Genomic DNA, 22638 nt, shown 5'->3' with positions numbered 1-22638 from the left:
ATAGCTGGTCGAAACCTTGGTGAAACCTGTCATCATCCCACCCCTCACTCCCGCCGTTATCAGGAGCCACCTCCTCCTCCCAGGGCCATGTAGGTCACTCCAGGTACAAAATGCCTATAAGTGCCTTTGTAGGCTTAGTGCCTCACGCAACATGCTCCTGGATTCCCAGTGGGACTTCCATGCTATCCATGTCTTTATATCGCCCAGGCATTACCTGCTAGGCTGAACTATTCGATCAAAATGGCTAGTGATTTGTTTCAGATGGTCACCTTCTTCCGTTTCCCTAGCTTCAGGCAGACTTTGACTGGACAAATCCTCACTTGTCGCCAACTTCACAACACTTGCTATAGGCTATGAAGAACTAGAGATGAAGAACTGCCCACTCATGCTGTGTTACAAACCATACTCACCATGGGTGATGGTCGTCCCTTGATCACATGGCTTTATAAAGCTCTCTGTCGTCACACTGGCCTTTTATTGGGCCCCTTTCTCACGAAATAAGAGGATGAGGTGGGGAGGATATTCAATGACAAGGAGTGGGCTTGGGCACTGGCATTCCCACACACTTTCTCTAGAAATGCGAGATGTAAAACTATACAATTTCACATTTTACATCATGCTTATTTAACCATGACGCTACTTAACAAAATCTTCCCCACAGCGAACCTGACCTGCCCTCGCTGTAGATCAGTTGAGGCAGACCTCTGGCACATGTTGTGGTCCTGCCTTGCTATTTACACCTTTTGACAAGGTATACACACCATCTTACGGACTCACTAATTTCCACTCCTGGGAGGCCTGCGCCCTTGGCATTTTTAGGTGTAGGAAATATCATGTTGTTTGTACTCGTTTTGCCAGCCTGGCCTTGCTCTTAGCTAAACACTCACTTACTTTGCACTGGAAGGTACCCATTGCCCCGCCTATAGAGGCATGGTATGGAGCATGTGGAAATGGGGGGCTGCAGAGGGTACTGCACTCCGTTATCAGACGTTCCGACGCATTTTCAGACGTCCCATATTTCCAGCATGGGATACACTGCTCTCTCAGTTTCTACACCTCATTACCCCAGTCGACCAAATTTCGGACTCTTCCTCACAAGCTCCTTCTCTGCAACCTAATTGGGCACACACTCCCCTCCCCAACCTTACACAACAGCTGGACCTTCGCGGGGCGGCGCCCCATCTTCCTGCCACTCTGTGCAATGCCCCATTGCTCTATTCTGCCTTTGATACCGGTCATTGCATTTTCTTTTCAGACAGACTAGTCGCACCTCCTCCCTTGCCCCTGCCACTTACAATGGTCTTCATCATTTACTGTGTTGCTTTCGATCCATCTCCATCCCCTGTTTAATTATTGGTTTCTTGTTATTGTATTTTAAGTTATGATTATTGTTTCAGGGGGACTTCAGATGCTACTTGTATTACATGTATCACTTGCTAATTCAAGTATTTGATGTTTTTAATCATCGCTATCTATGAACGTGTTATATTGTGTTGTTCCCCCTTATATCTCTTTCTCATATTGGAAAACACAAATAAAAATAATGTTTAAAAGAAAATAAACTGTCTGCTACCCCTGACTCTTCCTCTGGCCCACAGTACGCTCTCTTCTCTCAGGACCCTCCCATCTGGCCTCAATCTCCTTCCATGGTTCCCTCCTTTGGCCTACAGTAAACCAGCTCCAATGTCCCCTGCTCAGGCCAACGATCTGCAATCAGCATATCCACATGTAGCCCTCAGCGTACCATCTAGTCAGCTATATGTTCCCAATGTTTCAACTTGTGGCCCACGGTCTGACTGACCCTTTAGGGACCCTCAACAGGCTAATAGTTGTCTACCTGCTCTCACAGTCTCCTCCTCTAGACCAGAATCTGCTGTCTGCTTCTAGTGTCTGCCTCTCTGGCCCATAGTCTGCTCTCTGAACCCAATCTCCCCTCCTTTTGGCAACAATCTGCTGCCTGCTCCAAGTGTCCCCTCCCCAGACTCATAGTCTGCGCTTTGCTCCCAGTGTTTTCTCTTCTAGCCTATAGTATGCTGTGCTCTCAGTGTTCCTCCACCTCGCCCACAGGCCACTGTCTGCTCCCTGTGTCCAGAAACTGGGCCCACAGTCTGACTGTTTTCAGAGACCACCCTCCTGCCCCCAACACTGGCCAGTAGTTGCTAACTGCTCCCACAGTCCCTTCCTCTGGCCCGCAGACTGCTGTCTGCTCTGTGTCCCAAAATTGGGCCCACAGTCTGACCAGTGTCAAGGACCCCTCCAACACTGGCCAGTAATTGGCTAACTGTGCCCACAGTCCCTTCCACTGGCCTGCAGTCTGTTGTCTGCTCCCAGTATTCCCTTCCCTGACCCTTGATGTGCTATCTGCTCCAAGTATCTCGTCCTGTAGGTCATAGTATGCTGTGTGCACTCAGTGCTCCCTCCTTTGACCCTTGATGTGCTATCTGCTTCCAGTGTCTCCTCCTATATGGCATAGTATGCTGTGTGAGGTCACTGTCCCCTCCTCTAGCCCACAGACTTCTGTCTGCTCCCAGGGTCCCCACCTCTGGCCCCGGTTTCCTCACACAGTCTCCTTCTTTGGCCTACAGTCCTCTCCGACAATCCTATACTGTGACCCACAGACTCTTGTATGATCCTAGTGTCCCCCTCCTCCAGCCCACAGTCTGCTCTGGGCCACGATTTGTTCCAAACATCCCCTTCTTTCACCTAGTCTGTCTTCTTCCACTGCCCCATCTTTTGGTCCCCAGTCTCCTGCCATGATCCTCTCCTCTGGCTCACACTCTCTACTCTCGGTGTCTCCTCCCCTGGACCATAGTCTTATGTCTGCTCTCAGTTTTCTCCAATCTGGCCCCGAATGTTTTTGCTCCCAGCTTTCTCTCCTCTGGCACAGAGACTGTTTGCTCCAAGTATTACCTTCTCTGGGCCACAGTCTGCTGTCTGCTCTAGGTGTCAGCTCCTTTGGCCACCAGTCTCCTCTCACAGTCCTCCCTCCCAGAACCACAGTCTTTCAACTCTCAGTGTATTCTCCTCCAGCCCACAGTCTGCTCCAGAGTCCCTTCCTCTAACCCACAATCTTCTTTTCTGTATGTGCCTAGTGTCCCATCCACTAGTCTGCAGTCTTTCGGTTCTCAGTGTCTCCTCCTCTGGCCCACTTTCTGCTGTCTGCTCCCACTGTCTTCTGCTCTGTCACCCAGTTGTCTGTTTTCTTCATGGGTCCATTCCTCAGACCTGCAATCTATTCCAAAATATGGCCAGTATGTCTGCTCCCAGTGTCCCTTCTTTTGGCCCACAGTCTCCAATACCATGATGGCCCCTCTTCCGGAGCAGTCCCTCTAGTCTCAGTGTTTCTTTCCCTGGCACACAGTCTGTAATCTACTTTGTTCCCTTCCTCTGTCCCAGTTTCCCCTGCGCTGTCACAGTGTCTGTCTGCTGGCTCACAATATAACTGATACTATAAGGTTCTCCGGCTGTTACATAGTTGTCTGTCTGCTCCACACCTCTGCCCCATCCTCTTCTGCTCTTATCCACAGTACAACGTCTGATCCCTGCGTCTCCACTTTTCATCCACGATCCAAGTATTGTCAACACCAAAGGTCAATAAATTATTAGAAGCCCTGAAATTCAAAAGATAAAGGAGAGAAATACAAAGCTCTCTTTTAAAATCAGAGACGTAGATGCATACATCAAGAGTTATATTCTGTGAGTTGAACAGAACTAAACCTGGCTTGCATACAGACTGTCAGTGCTGTGTTTGTGTCTGGCGGCCTTTCCTGTTCAACACCTGCAGAATGTGAGTGTGCCTTCAGTGATGGGTCACCACCAGGATCACATTTTTTCAGTTCTATGCCAGTTCTTTTGGCTTTCTGTGTCTCAGCAGATCTACTTTGCGATCAGGTTGTCACTCATCAAGCCTGTGATGGGACTCACTGTTCATCAAATATTCCCCCCCAGTGATTTTTTCTTTCCCCCACTTGGATGCTGTTGTCCTCACAATACAGTTTATAGGGCCATACTCATTGGCACTCCGCACCTATTCGAAAGAATCATTGACTGGGCACTTAAAACCTTTCTTCTGCATAAATTCAAAATCAAGTGGCTGCCCTTGTCTCCCTGGTGCCTTACCATTGCCATGTAACCCCCCTATTTTGAGATCTCTTCTTAGGCTTCATATCCATGCCGGGATCACCATTTAGGTGGTTTGCATTTTTAATGAGTGCACTCTACCAAATTGAATTCATCAGTGCCTAAGACCTAATATTCTTTCCAGAACTCTTAGATCTTCTTCCTTAGATCTTCCTGAACATTAGTAGCCATCCTTAGATTGAGAAAAACTTGTGAAGGCAGTCAATCTTTCTAATTTCTAGCTCCAAAGCTGCAAAACACTCTTTCTGTATATCTCAGAACCACTATATCACTACATCACATATTCTTTATTAGACCAAATTTACAAACTCTGCTTTCTAAGAAATTCCTCAACTCAAACTTTTCTCTATTCCTAAAGCTTTTTATTAGCACCTAGAGACCCCAGTGTGTCAGTGCACTTGCTAAATCTTCCATAGCATACCAATATAATTTATTAATTGTAATAATGTTTTTGATGATGATCTTTTAAAATTATCATCTTGTTTAGTTTCTTTTAAATTAAGTAGGACTCACTAGCCTAAATACCCTGCTTAGATCACAGGTAAGTTATACTCAGAGGTTGCCTGCTTAACTTGATCTCTCTTCCATTCAGATGTGGGCTGATCTCCAGTGATACAACACTTCATAATCACTTGGTATGTGATTGTGATCAAACATCCCAGTAGTTCTTCCAAACAGGATAATCGAGTGTGTGTTTATTAATACTGCAGTAATATGGATCTGGCAAGGACAGAATAATCCAAGGATCATGAAGTTTATTTTTGATCAGCAGTTGTGAAGTTTAAAATCGTCTACCAGTGTCCTCAAAGTCTCCACATGATTTGCATTTAATACTCTTTTCAATATTTTTCACTTTTAAATGTATTAACGTTCTCTAACATGAGATGTACTTAAACATGTTGATTGTCCTGTAATGAAAAAGCCTGGAGCCCCTGATGCAAATATGTCAGTGCCTTTCTCCTATTCTCTGTTTTCAATCTCTTCTCCTAAATTAATACCTCAGTGATCTCTTAACACTCCTCCGTCACCATAATTAATTAACCCATACTACCAGGGGCCATAATTCCTGGTGAAATTGCCTTTCTATATATCTTCCTTCACAATACTAACCCATTGTATCGTCACTCAAGCACATCTTTGAAAATAGTATTTCAACTGCAAATATTGCTATGAATTGTTGATTTCTGGTATGCATTTGTAATGTGATATTTTAGTTTTACCAATCTATATGAGCTTATGTCAGTACTGTAGAGCTTGAAACATGCAGGAAAATGTTAGGATTTTCCCTCCTGGGAGTGCACTGCTATTCCGGGGCAATTCTTCTACTATTCTCTTCCACACTTAAAGAAACCTCTTAAGTTCCCCTAGTCTTTTTGTAAAACGTGAATGGTCAAATGTATTCAGGTAGCTTTTAGAATCTTCTCCCTTCACCGGGGGCAAAATGCAAAGGGCAAGATAACTGCAAGCAGAGCAGTGTATAAGGGATATTCTGTGAGAGACTTCTAACCCCAGATTCCTCTCCTTAAGCAGCTGGTGCCTCCAGGCCACTTTAGTAATCCCTCCATCCAGCATGACTTTACCATTGGCGGCAGGATTAGGCACCACCTGCTCTAATGGAAGAAAAATAATTTCAAGATGCTCACACTGACTCAGGTCTTGTCTGCCCTGGACCCAGCAAAGAGGATGGCAGCGTTGGACTTGGCAGTATGCTAATTTTCACATTCCTGTCCTACGAGCCCACAGGTGTTACCTGTGGTTCAGGGCTGGCCATGAGCATTTCCAGTTCACTGTGGTCCTCTTTGGGCCTACCAGTGCCCACTGCATGTTCAGGAAACTGACGCCAGTCGTTGCAGTCACCTTTGGAGGTCAGAGGTCAACAAATGTTTGCTGAAGGCAGACTCGCCACAGGCAGTCATCATCCACCTCCATACTACTGCAAACCTCCTGCATTTGCCCGGGTTCACTATCAAGATGCCAAGGTCGCATTTGACTCCTCAGATGCTCCCTTACATTGAAGCTATTCTGGACAAAGTGCAATTCCATGCCTCCCATCTGGAGCAGAGAAGTCCAGGACATTTGGGCTAGTATCCTAATGTTCCAACCTCAGTCCTGGATTATGGTGAGACTGATTCTGAGGTTGCTGGGTCTGATGTCATCTGGCATCCTGTACGCAAAGTACACCCCATGGTACATGCAGGCTCTCCAGTTGGACCTGAAGTTCCAGTGGGTGCAGCCTCTGGGGAATCTCTCGTGCCTGTTTCAGATTTCAAAGTAGGCTGCAAAAGATCTGCAGGAATGGCTAACAAAATGCAATTGGATCAACGGCAGACTTCCTCTTTCTTTCTCATCTGGAAATGACACTGGGATCGGATGCATTGCTTCTGGGTTGGGGCAGTCAGCTGGGAGAGGTGGTTATCAGAGGATTTTGGTCTCCAGCTGAGTCCTAACTCCACATTAGTCTTCTGGAACTGAGGACGATTTACTTGGCATTGAATGTTTTTCTCCCATTCATCTAAGAAAGGCTGTTTCGGGTGTTCACAGACAACACTACCGCTATGTGATATTGTAAGAAACAGGGTCCAAGTTATCTTATTGGCTCCGGACTAGGCAAGGAGAGTCTGATATCCCAAACTCCTGAGTATGAGCATCTGTCCTCTGACCAGGCTGCCTCTTCGGGGGGACCGTCTGTCTCAGCAACACAGCAGGGTATCTATTTTAAGGTGAGGAATCTGCAATTAGAAGTCTCCACCAGAAGAACAAGTTACTTATCTTCATTAACGCCTTTCCTGGTAGAGACTCTATGTAACCGCAGATTTCTCACTGACCCTCCCATCCTCCCCATTCTGTGACATGTGCTATTCACCCTAACATCCTGTTTAGATTCTGCAGACTGGTCAAACAGTCTAACATGGCTCTGCAGTTTTAACACAGAAATAGTTACGAAAGAAACTGCGAGCCGGGGTGACACCTAAATGGGCACTGCGCACATCACTTCTGATGCAGATGCCTCTGACGCAGATCTCATCGTTACCTGCTGGTGCATAGAGGTACTGCTCAATATTGTCCGGATCCAGTTTGACTTCTGGGGAATATTCTAAGGTCTCTAACAGAAAAAGCGCTATAGGAGTTAAGTTACATTCTTTATCACCAACTCCTTATTTCTGACTATACCTCTAAAATGTCAAACACAGCTCAGATTACAGTGGAACGGATTATGCAAAAACTCTTGCTTCATTTTACCAGTGTTAACAGAGATTACATAATATGTCCTCTCATGGCCTGCCAGCATTGAAGGGCGTGACATCACATGGCCTCTGGTTACAGTAGCTTCACAAGAAATGACACTGAGCGGTACCCAGCTCTGATGAAATGAAGGAATGGGCTCAAAACAATTACAGCAAGTATAAGAGCAATAAATATTTTAAAGTATCACAGAAGCAAAAGAAAACAATCAAAGAAGTGCCAAAGAGCGCAAAAGATTTGTAGTTATCACACTTGGTTCTCCAGCGTTGGAACTTTCATAGTTCACATGCTTGAATTATTCCCCTCCATCAAGCCGGCAACCATCTGTATTTAATGTTAAGACAGCAGTTTCCCAGTACAGTAGATAACGAAACAGCAAATCCACCTAAGTATATACCTGAACTGTAGCCAGTGAGGTGGCGGTGCTCAGAGCCTCAGCCCTCATCAGAGATAGTAACTGTCAGATTTTTTACTGCATTTCTTTGGGCAACAGGTAATCCTCTGGGGTCTTTTCTTCAGAAATTAATTTTTGGATGAGCTTTCCCAGGAAGGTAGGCACATGCTGCTGCTATACATGCAGGCTGAGTGCTTGGACTTTTCTGTCTAACCATAGCTGAGGAACATTCACAATCTAAATCACTTTTCAAGACATATGCAGTTTGCAGATCAAGAAAGATCTTCTTAGAAGGCTCCCATACTAATTGTTGTCTCCATAAGTCAAGACATGTTCCGAAATACTGCTTAACCTGTGGCATATTTAGTGCAAGGACCCTCAATGACAGAGATGGTCAGCCTCTTTGGGGGCTTGAATGTTGCCTTTCAAGTATGACTTTCATTGAAGAGCACCTCTCTGCCCCATCAACAAAAAACAGAAATTAGAGCTTGTAAGTTCTGAGGATGCAGTCGCAGGCTTCTCAACAAAGTTTGAAGTGTTTCCCTCCAAATGACCCTCTGCGCCTACCATGAAGGCGCAGGCATATAATTCTGGTGATGCTTTAATACAGAAATCCACATCTAAACCCACGTCCCTCAGTTTAAAAAAAAGTAATTGCTGCCTTCAGCTATTTCTCCGTTAATGGCTAAAGGCAAAACATAATTCTCCAAGCCATCATCTTTGATGTCTGTATTGATGGCAAAAAACAGATCATTACAGCCAATGACAAAAGCTAAGTGCCAACAAAGTCCACTTCATCAATGAAGATCTCAAAGTCAAAGCAGGCCCCTGTCGATGAAGATCACAATGCTCACAAGGACCAACCCCTTAGTCAAAGATCACATTGTCTGCTGACAGACCTCTACCTTTGGCTAAGGCAATACTGTTGATGATCATCATTTTGGCACCAACTCTGTCAACAGTGACTTCACTGATTATAATATTTTTGATTACAGCAACAATTATACTGATTTTGGCACTACCCCATATTCAATTTCAGTAAAACTACCACTCAATTCCATGAAACAACTGATGAAGGCTTTCTACAATTGTTTACCCTCATCCCAATATAAGCATGCTTCCTCAGGCTGACCTGCCTCATCAGCCAGTATGACAAGCAGAGGCTCTGATAGCAGATCCTTCAATGCCACTTACTCCTTTCCTTCCAACTGAGGACATAAGGAACCATTTGCATATGTTCCCATAGATTATGTTTGAACCCCTATGCATGCAAAAATTGGCTAAGCGTCCAGCTTCAAAATCCTCTATTGAGAAAAAAAAATGAAACCCAAGAGTTAGCACCAGTACGACTCTTAAATCAAATGAAGAGGGACTCATTCTTGTTAGTGGCAGCACTGAAATGGTCTTGAGATACAGCAACTTCATGTGCGGTCCCTACTTAAACTGTTGGACATTATGGGATTAAGAATTGGCTTGTGTACTGCAACATCAGTGAAGATGACGAAAGTGAATGCCAGTTTTTCTAGCTTTGGCAGGCGGTTGTTGAGTAGCATCACCCCATTTACATAGAAACTGGCGGAGGAAAAGCAAGCAAAGCAAAGAAAATTCTTAAAGAAGGAAAGTTCTGATGGATACAACTACCTGTGGATTCCTCACCTCATGAATACTCCCATGGCGCCAGCATTTGACGGAAATCTTCTTACTAGTCTCTGCACGTCGACGAGGACGTCACTCTAGCCCACGCGACGCCGTCTGACGTCATACAGGCAATAAGAAGTCCTCGCCGACGTGCCGATGACAGTTCCCTTTTTTCCGTGCATTCGAAACGGTTATCTTCGAGGGAGTTACTGTTACCTTCGTGGTTACAGTGTATTGTCTGCTGCGTAGTCTTCTCTGCGGTAACAATGTCTCAGAGGAAGTCGGGTTTCAAGCCCTGTCGAGAGTGTGGGGGCAAGATGTCAGTTACAGATCCTCACTCCGACTGTCTATGGTGTTTGAGCTCCGACCACGACGTCTCGACTTGCGATTCATGTCAACACATGAATCCGAAGGCCCTCAAAGAGCGCGAGGCCAAGTTATTCATGGCAAAGTCAAAGAAGAAGGAGAAACATCATAAGAAGTCTTCTTCGCCAAGGTCTCACCGGCGTCATCGAGACTCCCGGCGCCGTAGAGACTCACGACGTCACTCCAGCAAGGAGTCTCATTCGAGGTCACCTTCGGCTCGGCGTCGGAGGACTTGGGAGGTCAGCCCCACGGTCACGCCGCATCCATCGACGCCGTTGCCCTCTCCGGCGTCACCGACTTCACCTGGTCAGGCGTCAGTGATTGAGGTGGTGCAGCCTCTTGTGTTTTCTCCGGCGTCGCAGACGTCGAGGCCGGCGTCGGGGTCGCCTTCGATCCAGGCACCCCAGTATCCGGCTTTTCCCACTCCTGGAGCCGATAGTACCGCGTTTCTTAATGCGATGTATACCATCTTTCAGCAGATGGCTCCAGGAGCTGCTCCGGCTGGTCCTTCGGGGCCCTTGGCCTTTTCGTTGGGTGATCCTGCGCCTCTTCGGCCGGCACCCTTTATGCCCTTTCTCCCTTTTGGGAATGTGGGCTCGGCGCCGGTGCCGGCGTCGGTGGCCGCTCCGGTGGCTTCGGATGTTTCGGCCCCGGAGGTTGCCCCTCCGTCGAAGTCAGGATTTTGCCCTGTGACTCCGGTTGGTCCATCGGCTCCAAGACCTCGTCCTCCGGCTCCTGCCTCGGCGCCGAAGCTGCCTGTGGCGCCGGACGCGGCGTCAGATGCTTCTGGAGATCGGCGCCGTTCTTCGACGTCGGCGGAGGCCATGTCGACTCCGCGTATCGAGGAGAGACTTCATTCGAGGAGGCGTGCTCTCCGTCTTTTAGAAGAGCAAGAGTACCAGCGAGTCCTAGAGGAGGGAGAGATTGAGGACTCTGGAGACGGACTGCATGGTCTGGATACAGCCAGTGGGCTGGACACTTCCCCTGAGTGGGACCTTTCATCTCCAGGGGAATATACGGAGGAGGCTGCTTCCTTTCATGCTGTGGTGAGGAAGGCAGCGAGCTTTTTGGACCTGCCTTTGCCGGTGGCAGAGGCAAAGCAGAGTTTGCTGACAGAGGTATTGCATCCGGCCTCTGCTGCAGCTGAGCCTCTCTTGCCATTTAATGAGGCTTTGCTGGATCCGGTGTTGGAGGTGTGGAAGAAGCCGGTGTCTTCCTCGGCCGTTCATAGGGCTGTGGCCAGGAGGTATCGAGCTGCACCATCTGACCCTGGCTTTCTCTCTAGACACCCTACGCCGGAGAGCTTGGTGGTGCAAGCCTCCTGTTCCTCAAAGTCAGCGCCTGGTTCCTTCCCGACGGTGCCTGGAGACAGAGACTCCAAGAAACTGGATGCGCAGTCCAAGAAAATATTTTCGGCATGCAGTTTGGCGTTGAAGGCCACCAACGCCACGTGCATTCTGGGGAGGTACATCCATGCGCTGATGGATGATATTTCGTCTTCATTCACGGAGCTTCCCCAGGGTCTTTTGGATGTGGTCTCGGACGCCCAGGCTGCCGCGACCCAGATTATCCAGTCTGGGCTGGACACGACCGACTCGGTGGCCAGGGCGATGGGCACGGCTGTGGTGGCAAGAAGACAGGCCTGGCTCCGAAACTCAGGGTTCTCTGCGGATGTGCAGTCGACCCTGCTGGACCTCCCGTTTGATGGGGACAGACTGTTTGGAGCCAAGGCAGATTCGGCCTTGGAACGATTTAAGGAGAGCAGAGCCACAGCCAAATCGTTAGGACTGCAAGCTCCTTCTTCCTCTGCCTCTTCTAGAATTTTCAGGAGGTTTCGGGGATTTGGGCGTGGCTCTTATTCCTCTTCCTTTCGGGGGAGGTTCCAGCAACCCGCCTCTTCCCTCCCCTATAGGTCATTTAGAGGGAGGGGGAGGGGTGGGGTCCGTACCAGAGGAGCCTCTCAACAGCACTCTGCCTCTTCCTCGTCCTCTGGAGGGGTGCAGCAGGGGAAGCAGCCTTAGGCTTCCACCGTTTCCCACTCACTCCTCTCCTGTAGGGGGAAGATTACAGCGTTTTCTCCACAAGTGGAGGTCTATCACAACGGACACTTGGGTTCTCGGCATTGTGGGAAAAGGCTACGCCCTTCCCTTTCGGGAGTTCCCGCCCCTCATCCCGCCCCGCCCATCTTATTGTTCAGAAGAACACCTCCTGTTGCTAGAACAGGAGGTTCAAGTCCTCCTTTCAAAGGGCGCGGTAGAGTTGGTCCCAGAGCAGGAAAAGGGTCGAGGTTGTTACTCAAGATACTTCCTGATTCCCAAAAAGGATGGTCAGTTGAGACCAATCCTGGATCTGAGGATCTTGAATTGGTTCCTCAAACAGGAAAAGTTCAAGATGCTGACCCTAGCACAGGTGCTTTTGGCGTTGAACAAGGAAGATTGGATGGTGTCTGTCGACTTGCAGGATGCTTACTTTCATATCCCGATACTCAAGTCGCACAGGAAGTATCTCCGGTTTGTGGTAGGGTCGCAGCACTATCAGTTTGCGGTCCTCCCGTTTGGTCTTACTTCAGCACCTCGAGTCTTCACAAAGGTGATGTCAGTGGTTGCGGCGGAGCTCAGAAGGAAGGGGATAGCAGTATTCCCTTACTTGGACGACTGGTTGATCAAAGCCAAGTCCCCGGAGCTTGTGTCGCATCATCTGCAGTCAACAACCCAGTTGTTGTTCGACCTGGGCTTTTCGGTGAACGTGCCCAAATCTCACCTGGAGCCCTCTCAGCGCCTCCTGTTCATAGGGGCAGTACTGGATACAACATTGAGTCGAGCCTTTCCTCCGCCTCAGCGGATTCAAGATATTCAGGAATTGGTTCCAATGTTTCGAAATGGAGCGGTAGTTCCAGTCCTCAAGGTCCTTCGTCTGCTCGGTCTGTTCGCCTCCTGCATTCTGTTGGTCACGCATGCTCGCTGGCACATGAGGGCTCTTCAGTGGTGCCTCCGAAGGCAGTGGTCTCAACACAAGGGAGATTTAGAAGGTACTGTCAAGATCTCCAGAGATGCTGCTGTGGAATTGAAGTGGTGGATTGCGGGCAACAATCTTTCACAGGGGAAGCCGTTCGCGCAGTCGCCACCAGTGGCCACGGTAATAACGGATGCCTCCACCCTAGGATGGGGAGCTCATCTGGGGGATCTGGAGATCAAAGGGCTTTGGTCTCCAGAGGAACAGGTGTTTCATATCAATCTGTTGGAGTTACGGGCTGTACGTTTGGCTCTCAAGGCCTTCCTCCCATCCCTTCGTGGTCAGTCGGTACAGGTCCTGACGGACAATACTACCACGATGTGGTACATAAACAAACAGGGAGGAGTAGGGTCGTACCTTCTCTGCAGAGAAGCTCTTCGGCTATGGTCCTGGGCAAAGGACCATCAGATTTGCTTGGTGGCAAATCATCTGGCCGGGGTCTTGAATGTACGTGCGGACAGTCTCAGTCGCCAATTCTCGGCAGACCACGAGTGGCGTCTCCATCCAGATCAAGTCTGTTTAATCTTCCAGATGTGGGGGTTTCCTCGGATAGATCTGTTTGCCACTCGGGAGAACGCGCATTGCCCGTTATTCTGCAGCCTCCAGTATCCGATGCAGGGAGCGTTGGGGGACGCGTTTCAGATAACCTGGTGCGACCAGTTGCTTTACGCGTTTCCCCCCATACCCTTGATTCCTCGAGTGTTGAGGAAAATTCGCCAAGACCGGGCCCAAGTCATCTTAATAGCTCCGGATTGGCCAAGGAGGGTATGGTACTCCGACCTTCTCCAACTCTCACTGTGCCCTCCGCTCCGTCTCCCTCTCAGGGCAGACCTCCTCTCGCAGTCGCAGGGGCAGGTTTTACACCCCAACCTCCAGAGTCTGCACCTACATGCTTGGAGATTGAACGGGGCAACCTGAGTTCCTTCTCTCTCCCGCCTGATGTAGTGGATGTTATCTTAGCGGCCAGGCGACACTCCACTAAATCTATCTACGCTAATAGGTGGTCTAAATTTGTTATGTGGTGTGGAGAGAGACAGATTGATCCCTTACATGCTCATCTGTCACATGTTTTGTCTTTTGCACTGTCTCTAGCGCAGAAAGGTTGTGCAGTAGCTACCATTAAGGGTTATTTGTCGGCCTTGTCAGCCTTCATTTGTCTTCCAGACCAACCATCGTTATTTAAATCCCCTATTGTTCTCAGATTCTTGAAAGGTCTTCTGAATCAATATCCTCCAAAACCATTCGTTATGCCTCAATGGGATTTGTCCTTGGTCCTGACTTTCCTTATGGGGTCCCCTTTTGAGCCTATGCATTCTTGCCCCTTAAGGTATTTGGTTATTAAAACAGTATTCCTGGTAGCTATAACATCTGCAAGGAGAGTGAGCGAGTTGCAGGCCTTATCGGTTAAACCCCCTTATATAACGTTTTATGGGGATAAGGTGGTGTTGAGGACCAAGGCTGCTTTCCTTCCGAAGGTTGTTTCACCCTTCCATTTGGCTCAGACAATCACTTTGTCCACGTTTTATCCTCCGCCTCATCCTTCAAAGGAGGAAGAAAGACTACATCGCCTGGACCCAAAAAGGGCGTTGAGCTTCTATATCGACAGAATGAAGGATATCAGGCTGGAGGATCAGCTGTTTGTCGGATACGTGGGCAAGAGGAGAGGAAAGGCAGTCCACAAGAGAACACTCTCCAGGTGGGTTGTTCTTTGCATTAAAATCTGTTACTCTTTGGCAAAGAAGGATCCGCCTGAGGGCATTAGAGCTCACTCCACCAGAGCTAAGTCGGCCTCTTCGGCCTTGGCCAGGGGTGTTCCTGTGGTTGACATCTGCAAGGCCGCAACTTGGTCGTCCCTTCACACTTTTGTGAAACATTACTGTTTGGACTCTGAGGTCAGAAGGGACGGTCATTTTGCACGGTCAGTGCTGCAGGATTTCTTGGTTTGACCATTTAGGCACCCACCGCCGGGCGTGGTACTGCTTTGGGACTCTATTCATGAGGTGAGGAATCCACAGGTAGTTGTATCCATCAGAAGAACGAGTTACTTACCTTCGGTAACGACTTTTCTGGTGGATACATTAGCTACCTGTGGATTCCTCACGGTCCCACCCGCCTCCCCGTTGCCTTTTTGGTCTCTCCAAGCAATCCTTGAGTGTGCTCCTTTTGGTCTTCAAAGTTGCAATACATTTTGCATGTATGATATTTGTATATATGTGTATATGTATATATAAATCTATATATATATTGGGTATATACATGATTCGTATGTATAAATATATTTATTTGTTTAAAAAAAAAAAAAAAAAAAGGTTATATTAAATCTACAGCTATTTTATTGCAATGTTGTGTGATTTACAATATTAAGAGATGTTGCTTTGCTCTTTCATTGCATTGGGTTATTATTATTATTCTCATGCACGTAAAAAATGTTGGTACTGTCATCGGCACGTCGGCGAGGACTTCTTATTGCCTGTATGACGTCAGACGGCGTCGCGTGGGCTAGAGTGACGTCCTCGTCGACGTGCAGAGACTAGTAAGAAGATTTCCGTCAAATGCTGGCGCCATGGGAGTATTCATGAGGTGAGGAATCCACAGGTAGCTAATGTATCCACCAGAAAAGTCGTTACCGAAGGTAAGTAACTCGTTCTTTACATCCTATGCACTAATGGATGGATTGCTTGATGCCTCAAGCACTGGATTGCAAATGGGGACAGGGGCCTTAAGAATATGTGGCTGGCTCTAAACACATCCTTTTTGTCAGAAGTCCAGTCGAGAGTGCTAAGCATGCCATTTAAGGGGCAAACATGTATATGATGCCTTACAGGCAATTAAAATGGTCCTGCATAAGGGAGGTCGCTGGGTGCACCACAACATAACAACTGACTGCTCATAGCAAGGATAAGTAGGGATCTACAAGTCTTGACGAAGGCCGATGACCCTTTTGGCTGCATAAGTATCAGCTGAAACATGTTGCCAATAATTAATGGATGATAGGGTAATAGATGGCCTAAGACCATCCCAGTACATTACCTGTCAGAGATACTTGCCAATAAAATCTAATAGATGTGAGATTCCTCTAGACAATTTTAGCCACCTATGATGAGGATCTCACTTTGATCTAAAGCTTTTTGTAAACTAAGCACCATCATTGTACACTATGGCGCAGGAGGTGTAAGAAGCACGCCCTATGATAAAGCATGCTACAAAATGTGGGTGAGGGCACTGCTTCTAAGATAATGGCATCATAAGGAAAGTCTTATAGGCCAGTATGTTGTGTGTTGCATTGACAGCTGGGAGGGTGATTGGTGCCTTTTTTCCTCTCACCTCTCTATGTGTATATACAGTATAGACTTTCCCCACGTATGACCGTTAGTGATTATACAATACAGTGACACATGCACAGGAGATTTAGGTGAGACAAACCCTCCCTTCACAAACTAAGCAACCATGTAGGAGGGATTCTCCTCTGCTCATGCTACAATGCTCCTGTTCGGTCTGGGGCAGCAGTGGTGAAAACTCAGATACCCTATGAGATGGAAAGAATGTAACATATCCTGCAAATTCTGTGTTTATCCCCCCCCAAGACGTCAAAGGCAAATGACTGTGATTGCTCATGTCAGAGCGGTGAATTGCAGTACATGCCTGGGACTGAGGCGCAACAGGTCCCCCTTTCAATGCTGCTATACTGCCATATGATGCTCCTCCACTGTGAGGATCTGTGTGGCAACTAGGAGTTGTTGAGTGAAGGAATTGAGCAGGAGGATTGTGAGACAGAGATCCCCAATTATGTCACCCTGCCTGCCTGGACCATGCTTGGATAAGTGTTGGTGTCTTTCCTGCCTTCAGAGAAAGATCATAGACAGTGAGAGGAAAATAGCAGAGCTAGAACAGGGGACAAGGGGAGAGTGTTCTGGCAGTTACAGATAATAATGGGCAAACAGAAACAACCCAGGAGTCTGTAAGTGGCATGTTCTAAAAATACTTAAGGAAGGCCAAGCTGTAGAGCAGTGGTCGCAAACTTTTTCATGCAGCGTCCCCCCCAGTGAAAATAAAAAAATCATCCCCCCACCAAATCATTCACAATTATTCTATTAATTTGGCAATGTTTAAATATGTCTTATTTAAACATTGCAGTAAAGTTGTTACTGTTTTAAAAATGCAATGTAATACATGATACCAAACATACTGTTCTGGTCACACAGGTCTTTTTTAAGTGTAAGGGTATGCACATTGTGATTACTGGGGGTGGAGGTAGGGGTTATGAAGAGTATTTGGAGTCCTTTCCCTTTTGACAGATAATCCCAGCTTGGATGTAAATGACAAAATATGTTAGTGATGGCCTATTACAGAGCGGTTTACTGCTGCTCAGTTTTTCAGCTTAAAATAAAGCCCTGTTAGCATAATGCCTTTGGCCAGAGCCTGGCCCCCACGGGGGTCATTTGAGGCCCCTCTAGGGGGGCTGGTTCCCCCCAGTTTCAAGACCCCTGCTCTAGAGATTGTCCATGGACATGATGGGGGAAACAGAGAATGTTCTGCTTATTAAGGAGAAACTGGAGGTGACCCTTAAGGATAGGCAGGGAGGCAAGTTTGTGGGAAGTTACTCACTGCTTCCCTCCCTCTGAGTTATACAGAGTTGCATACAGTCTACTTTTCAGTAAACCTTTGGAGGTTTCCAACGAGGCCAGATAGGTCAGTTGCTTAGCTGACACAATGAGTTAGGCTTTGATGCTAGTGGTCCCTTAACAAGAGAAAGATATTACAAACATGAGGTACTATAGACCTCTATCAATGATCAACAAAGAAATCAAAGGCCTTAGTAAAGTCATAGCTCCAAGAATATTGAAGCTAAACCTGGCACTGATACATAGTGACCAGTTTAGATTCATACCAGGTAGTAGTGCAATATTTAACCTACACACACTTAAAATATTTTTTGGAAATGGATGAAATGCGAAGTGCTTCTCTTGACACAGAAAAAACATTTAATATTAAGGGAGCAGATTGTATGCACTGGGTCTTGGAGTAACTCAATTTTGCCCCATGCCTAATAGGCTGGATTAGACTTGTATGCGCCTGTCCTGTTTGCGAGGGTTGAGACAGGTGGTGCGATCTCCAAAAAATGGGAGCTGGGCAGTGGCAGAAAGGACATAGTGGACTGGGGTGTCTGAATAGGTGATATGATACACGTGGTGTCACTATATACGGCTAATATATTTATCTGTATGAGGGACCCAAAGTACCACATTAGCTAAGAATACTCAATAAATTTGAAATATGTCATGGTTGCAGACCAACTGTCCATATTACGCTGGTTGCCGCTCGGGGCAATAGCTCATCAGGCAGTGGAACTCCTACCCTGCCTAGGACTGATGTGGAAATCTGGGTCCCGGAAATATCTGGGGATGCATGTTAAGGATTAACAGGAAAAACAACATATTGATAGAGTCCTTTAAGGTATAAGTCAATCTTTTTCCTTTTCTGGAGTTTCAAGGGACACTTGACTTACCTTGGCCGGTTTCCCAGGGTGTCTACCAGAATTCAACATACTCAGAGTCATCATGAAACTCATGCAGGGTGGTGGATTTGAGAAACTTACTCAAGATCATCTGCTGATCCCTTTGTCTATCTGAAAGAAGTGGTATAGAGACACTGGGATGCAGCTTATATAATGGATTGGAATAAAGTATTGAATTACTATATGAAATAAGCTGGAAACATGAGATTCCACCTCACCAATTTCAGAATTCTTCATTGGTATCATTTTATCCTATAAACACTGAATACTGGACAAAATATACCCCAAAAGATCTCAAGACTATCTGAGGTGCCAATATGATGATGACGAGTTTCTCGATATGATATGATCGTCCTTTGTGTTGGAGAATAAGGGAAACAGGTAAAGGTAGAAATTAGTGTGGATTTAAACTATATAAGCACTTTTGTGTGTGGATCATTCACATAAATCTTTTTCTTACCACATGCTTTACAAGTCCTAAACAAATACTTCCTACTCTGAATTTCAACCATGATCTTATTTTACTGTACCCTTTTGCCAAAGAAAAACTGCCAAATCTCTTTTTCGGATGAGTTGTCAATAGGTTACTCACACTGTACTTGCAGTAGAAAATCTGACAGTTGGAAGCCTCAGGCAGGGGAACGGCTCGATGAGGTGGTTTCTGATTGGTTGTAGTTTGGGTCATGTTTAACAAAGTGGATAGGAAGGAAACGTTTAGATGTAAGGCAATGTAAATGGTTGAATGAGTACATTGCTGGGTTAACTGCATTAAACAAGCATCACATCCCCACTGGAAGCCAGAACAAATTGCACCCTCCTCCCTTTTTCTGATCCCATTGACCCCTCTACTGACTCATTCCACCTTCTGCTTCCCTGCACTCCCATCCAGATTGCCCTCTTTAAATCTCTGCTTTTGACTCCGCCATTTACCATATCTTTCTTCGTGAAAGGCTGTCTTATTTTCTCTGTTGTTCTTACCCACAGAAGGATCCTCCGAGCCCAGCAGAGTTGAACAGCTGGAGAAGCAGTGTCTGGAGCTGCAGAACCGGGTCTGGGAGATGGAGGTAAGGTTGTTTTGAAATTCTCAATATGGTACTTAGCTGAAAGGACTGAATAGAGAAATGGTACGTTGAAGGGAACATGTTCAAAAAGGCTCGTAAATAGTGGAATCTGAGCCAATTTGTTTGATGACAAATTATTCTGGTCACTCCCTACTTAATTGGCAAAAAGTCTGGGCACTATTACAATGCCCTAAACAGCTCTAACTAAAGATAAAGGAGGGCTTTCCCTGCTACCACTCATAATATATATTCTGATAGTGTATGCTTTAACTTACAGAACTTCAACTGCATTGGAGCCCTAAACCTGGTACTTGGGGTCTCATTTATGAAGCCCTAGCGGCACACTGCATCACTGGAGCGTCATTTTTCTTTACGCTCCGATGGTGCAGTGTGTCAGCCCATATTTACAAGGCCACACAAAGTCACCTTGCGTGGCTTTTCATGGCCTTGTAAATATGGACCCCTTTCACGCATAACACTCCGTGAAAAGGCGTTCAATGGGTGTTGCTTGGTGTGTTCCCACACAATACACATGGAACCCAAAGGAATCTGACACATTCCCAGATTTACAAGTCAGGGGTGGAGTGAGAGTGACGCACCAGGGAGATATATCTTTATTTCTCTCCGTTTTTTCCTCTTTTATGTGTGCTTCATTCTTCAGCATACATAGAAAGAGGAAAACAACTCTTGTGATTGTTTTTGTGCAGGAAAGTGTCCCTCCCTGCACAAAAAAAATCATCCCCCCCAACTCAGGCACCCTTGCACCATGGTGCAAGGGTGACCGGGTTGGCACATGGCAGCAATTTGTGCACCAGAGCAGGGGGAGAGGACAGAAATGCACCATATCTTGAAGATACAGTGCATTTCTTCCCTTTCCCAGTTGCACAAGGCGGCACAGCAAGGCATTGCACTTCCCTGCACCACCGTACTCCTAAATGAGGCCCTTTGATTTTAAGTCTAGCTGTGTGTTTTTTCTGATCTTTTAAGCATTCAGCATTCCAGATCCTCAATGCAGGCCGCAAAGTTGTGTCCTGAGAGTAAAGCCCGCATTTTGAGTGCAGAGCGTGGCAAGCAGACAGTGTTGTCTGCAGAGCGTTTGACACCGTGGCCTGAAAGTGGCCATTAAGCTTGAAGAGGCACTGTATGGTGATCAGAAGTGGTCGGTCTAGAAGCCGATGTTGCTTGTGCTCCCAGTGCCGCCAACCCACCTCCCCTCTTCTTTCCTTTCAGCAGTGGTCAGCTGCCAGCCCTAATCGTGCAAATCCCTGCCCAACGCCCTGAGACAGATGCTCCAATACAGTCCATGCTGGGCAGCTGGCAGCAGTAGCCTCTCGTGGCCCCCAGCCAGCCCTTCGCTTAGAGGCCTTCAGGCATTGCCTCATTTATATAACTCCCACACTTGGATCACTCCAGTCCCCTCTCTGCAGACTTACATTACATTTAGCAATAACCACTACACAAACGTATTGCAACAGATTGTGGGATGTAATGTCGCAATTTGTATTTCCATGCATGATCACCACATCAAACATTGCTTGTCTTAAGTCAGAGAGATGCCATAAGTGCTCGTCATAAAGTCATAGATCAATAATGGGTGTCATAAATCATTGCAAAAACTGTCAAAACTCAATCAATATTGACAGGCCATCGTTAATCATACATTGCTGTTAGGTAATAAAACAGTGGTGACATATCTCAGTCCAGTCCTGACCTCTGCTTGGCCTGTTTACTGGCACCTTCCTTGTTAGACAATCATACATGCCGATTTGGGGGTCCTCAGCATACTGTTGGTTTGTCCATGTTTGTGAGGGTGGGTAGCCCCATGTTTTTACTTAGGCCCAACTCTCTACCATGTGTGTGTTTGTGCCATGCCGTCTATCAGGTCTGGGCTGCGAGAGCTGTGTACGGTTTACCCCCCTGCCCGCCCCATTCACCCTGCCGTAAGGCATCTGCAGGTGAGTGGCCCTTCATCGGCACACTGCGTTACTAGGTGAGCTGTCTTACCAACAATTGTCCCCCTTCCTTTCCATTTTGCCAGCATTGCGATAACTGCTGGCCTCCTGGTGTTGGTGGGTGGGTTTCACTGACCAGCTGCGCGCTCTCCCCTGTCTTTCCAGTATGTCCTAGTGACGGGACTGCGCCCCATTGTGCCCACAGCCGTGTGACTCCTGCCCCCCCTATTGAGGGGTTTGAACATAAACCCCCCACCACCACCACCGTCCCCCTCACCTTTGCCCCAAAATTGGTGCTGTGGAGGAGGTCCTTTGATGTGGCCAGGGTCTGGCCACCAAACTGGTACTTACGGGTCCCAAGTGCCCTCAATGCCCCCTTTGGGGAGTGTTCTCAGCATTAACTCCCGCACTTGGATCACTTCAGTCTCCTTCCTGCACACTTACATTACATTAAGCAATCACCACTACACAAATGTATTGCAACAGATTTTCATTTCCATGCATGATCACCATGTCAAACACTGCTTGTCAAATCATTGCAAAAACAATCATAAAGCAATCAAGAATGACATGCCATTGTAAATCATACATTGTTGTTAGGTAATACAACAGGGGTGACATCTCAGTCAAGTCCTGACCTTTGCTTGGCCTCGGTTCTGGCACTTTCCTTGTTAGACAATCATACATGCCGATGTGGGCATGCCTCAGCATGTGGTTGGTTTGTCCATGTATGTGAGGGGATGTGCCCAGCTCACAGACAATGTGGTTGTATATACCTTTTGTAAGTGCCGGAGTGCCAGCTGCTTACTGCCTTCATGCCCTCCTCTGTCAGCCCATGTTGAGCCGCTGTTGTGGCTGCCCCAATCCTGAATGAATGGGACCCAAACGCTGAGGGGTTAAAGCCTGTGTGACCTAGGGCTTTGTGCATGACCGTCAAGAACTGGTATTTGCTTAACATTTCCCCATTATTGTGTATGAGGAGGGGCCCCACCCTGCTGGGGCGGACTGCCACATAATCCCGGAGGCAGCACATTGGGCAATACTTTGCATCTTCTAAGAAGCTAAGGTGCAACCAAACGCCCTTGCCAAGCTACCAGTTGTGAATCTTTTGAGCAGCAAGTGGGCTTTCTCTGTGTCCAGCCTAATGTCTGAGGCCTACAAGCAGGCTGATCCTGTGTTCCTTTTCACTAGGCCTGCCAGCTCAGTGATCCTGAAGGCCCCAAAAATGCTTTTGTGAAGGCTGCCCTGAATAATGCCCATTTGTAGTGGTTGTCTGCCACTGCCTCTAGTGCATTGATCACCCCAATGAGCTTTTCA

At 47.1% G+C, this 22638-nt stretch overlaps 1 protein-coding gene across 1 annotated transcript in view; it reads left to right on the top strand.

The window, feature by feature from the left end:
- The window catches only part of UBXN11 (UBX domain protein 11), a 379872-nt gene that overhangs the window by 67010 nt on the left and 290224 nt on the right, over positions 1–22638 (top strand). Inside the window, exon 6 of the mRNA XM_069224030.1 lies at positions 19293–19372. Within this exon, the coding sequence (XP_069080131.1) occupies positions 19293–19372 (80 nt within the window). The remainder of the gene's footprint in view (positions 1–19292; positions 19373–22638) is intronic.

This window comes from Pleurodeles waltl, chromosome 3_1 (genome assembly GCF_031143425.1).
Source record: "Pleurodeles waltl isolate 20211129_DDA chromosome 3_1, aPleWal1.hap1.20221129, whole genome shotgun sequence".
NCBI classification, from domain to species: Eukaryota; Metazoa; Chordata; class Amphibia; order Caudata; family Salamandridae; genus Pleurodeles; species Pleurodeles waltl.
Note: the sequence above shows the minus strand (reverse complement) of the source record. Positions and strands in the feature narration are given on the sequence as shown.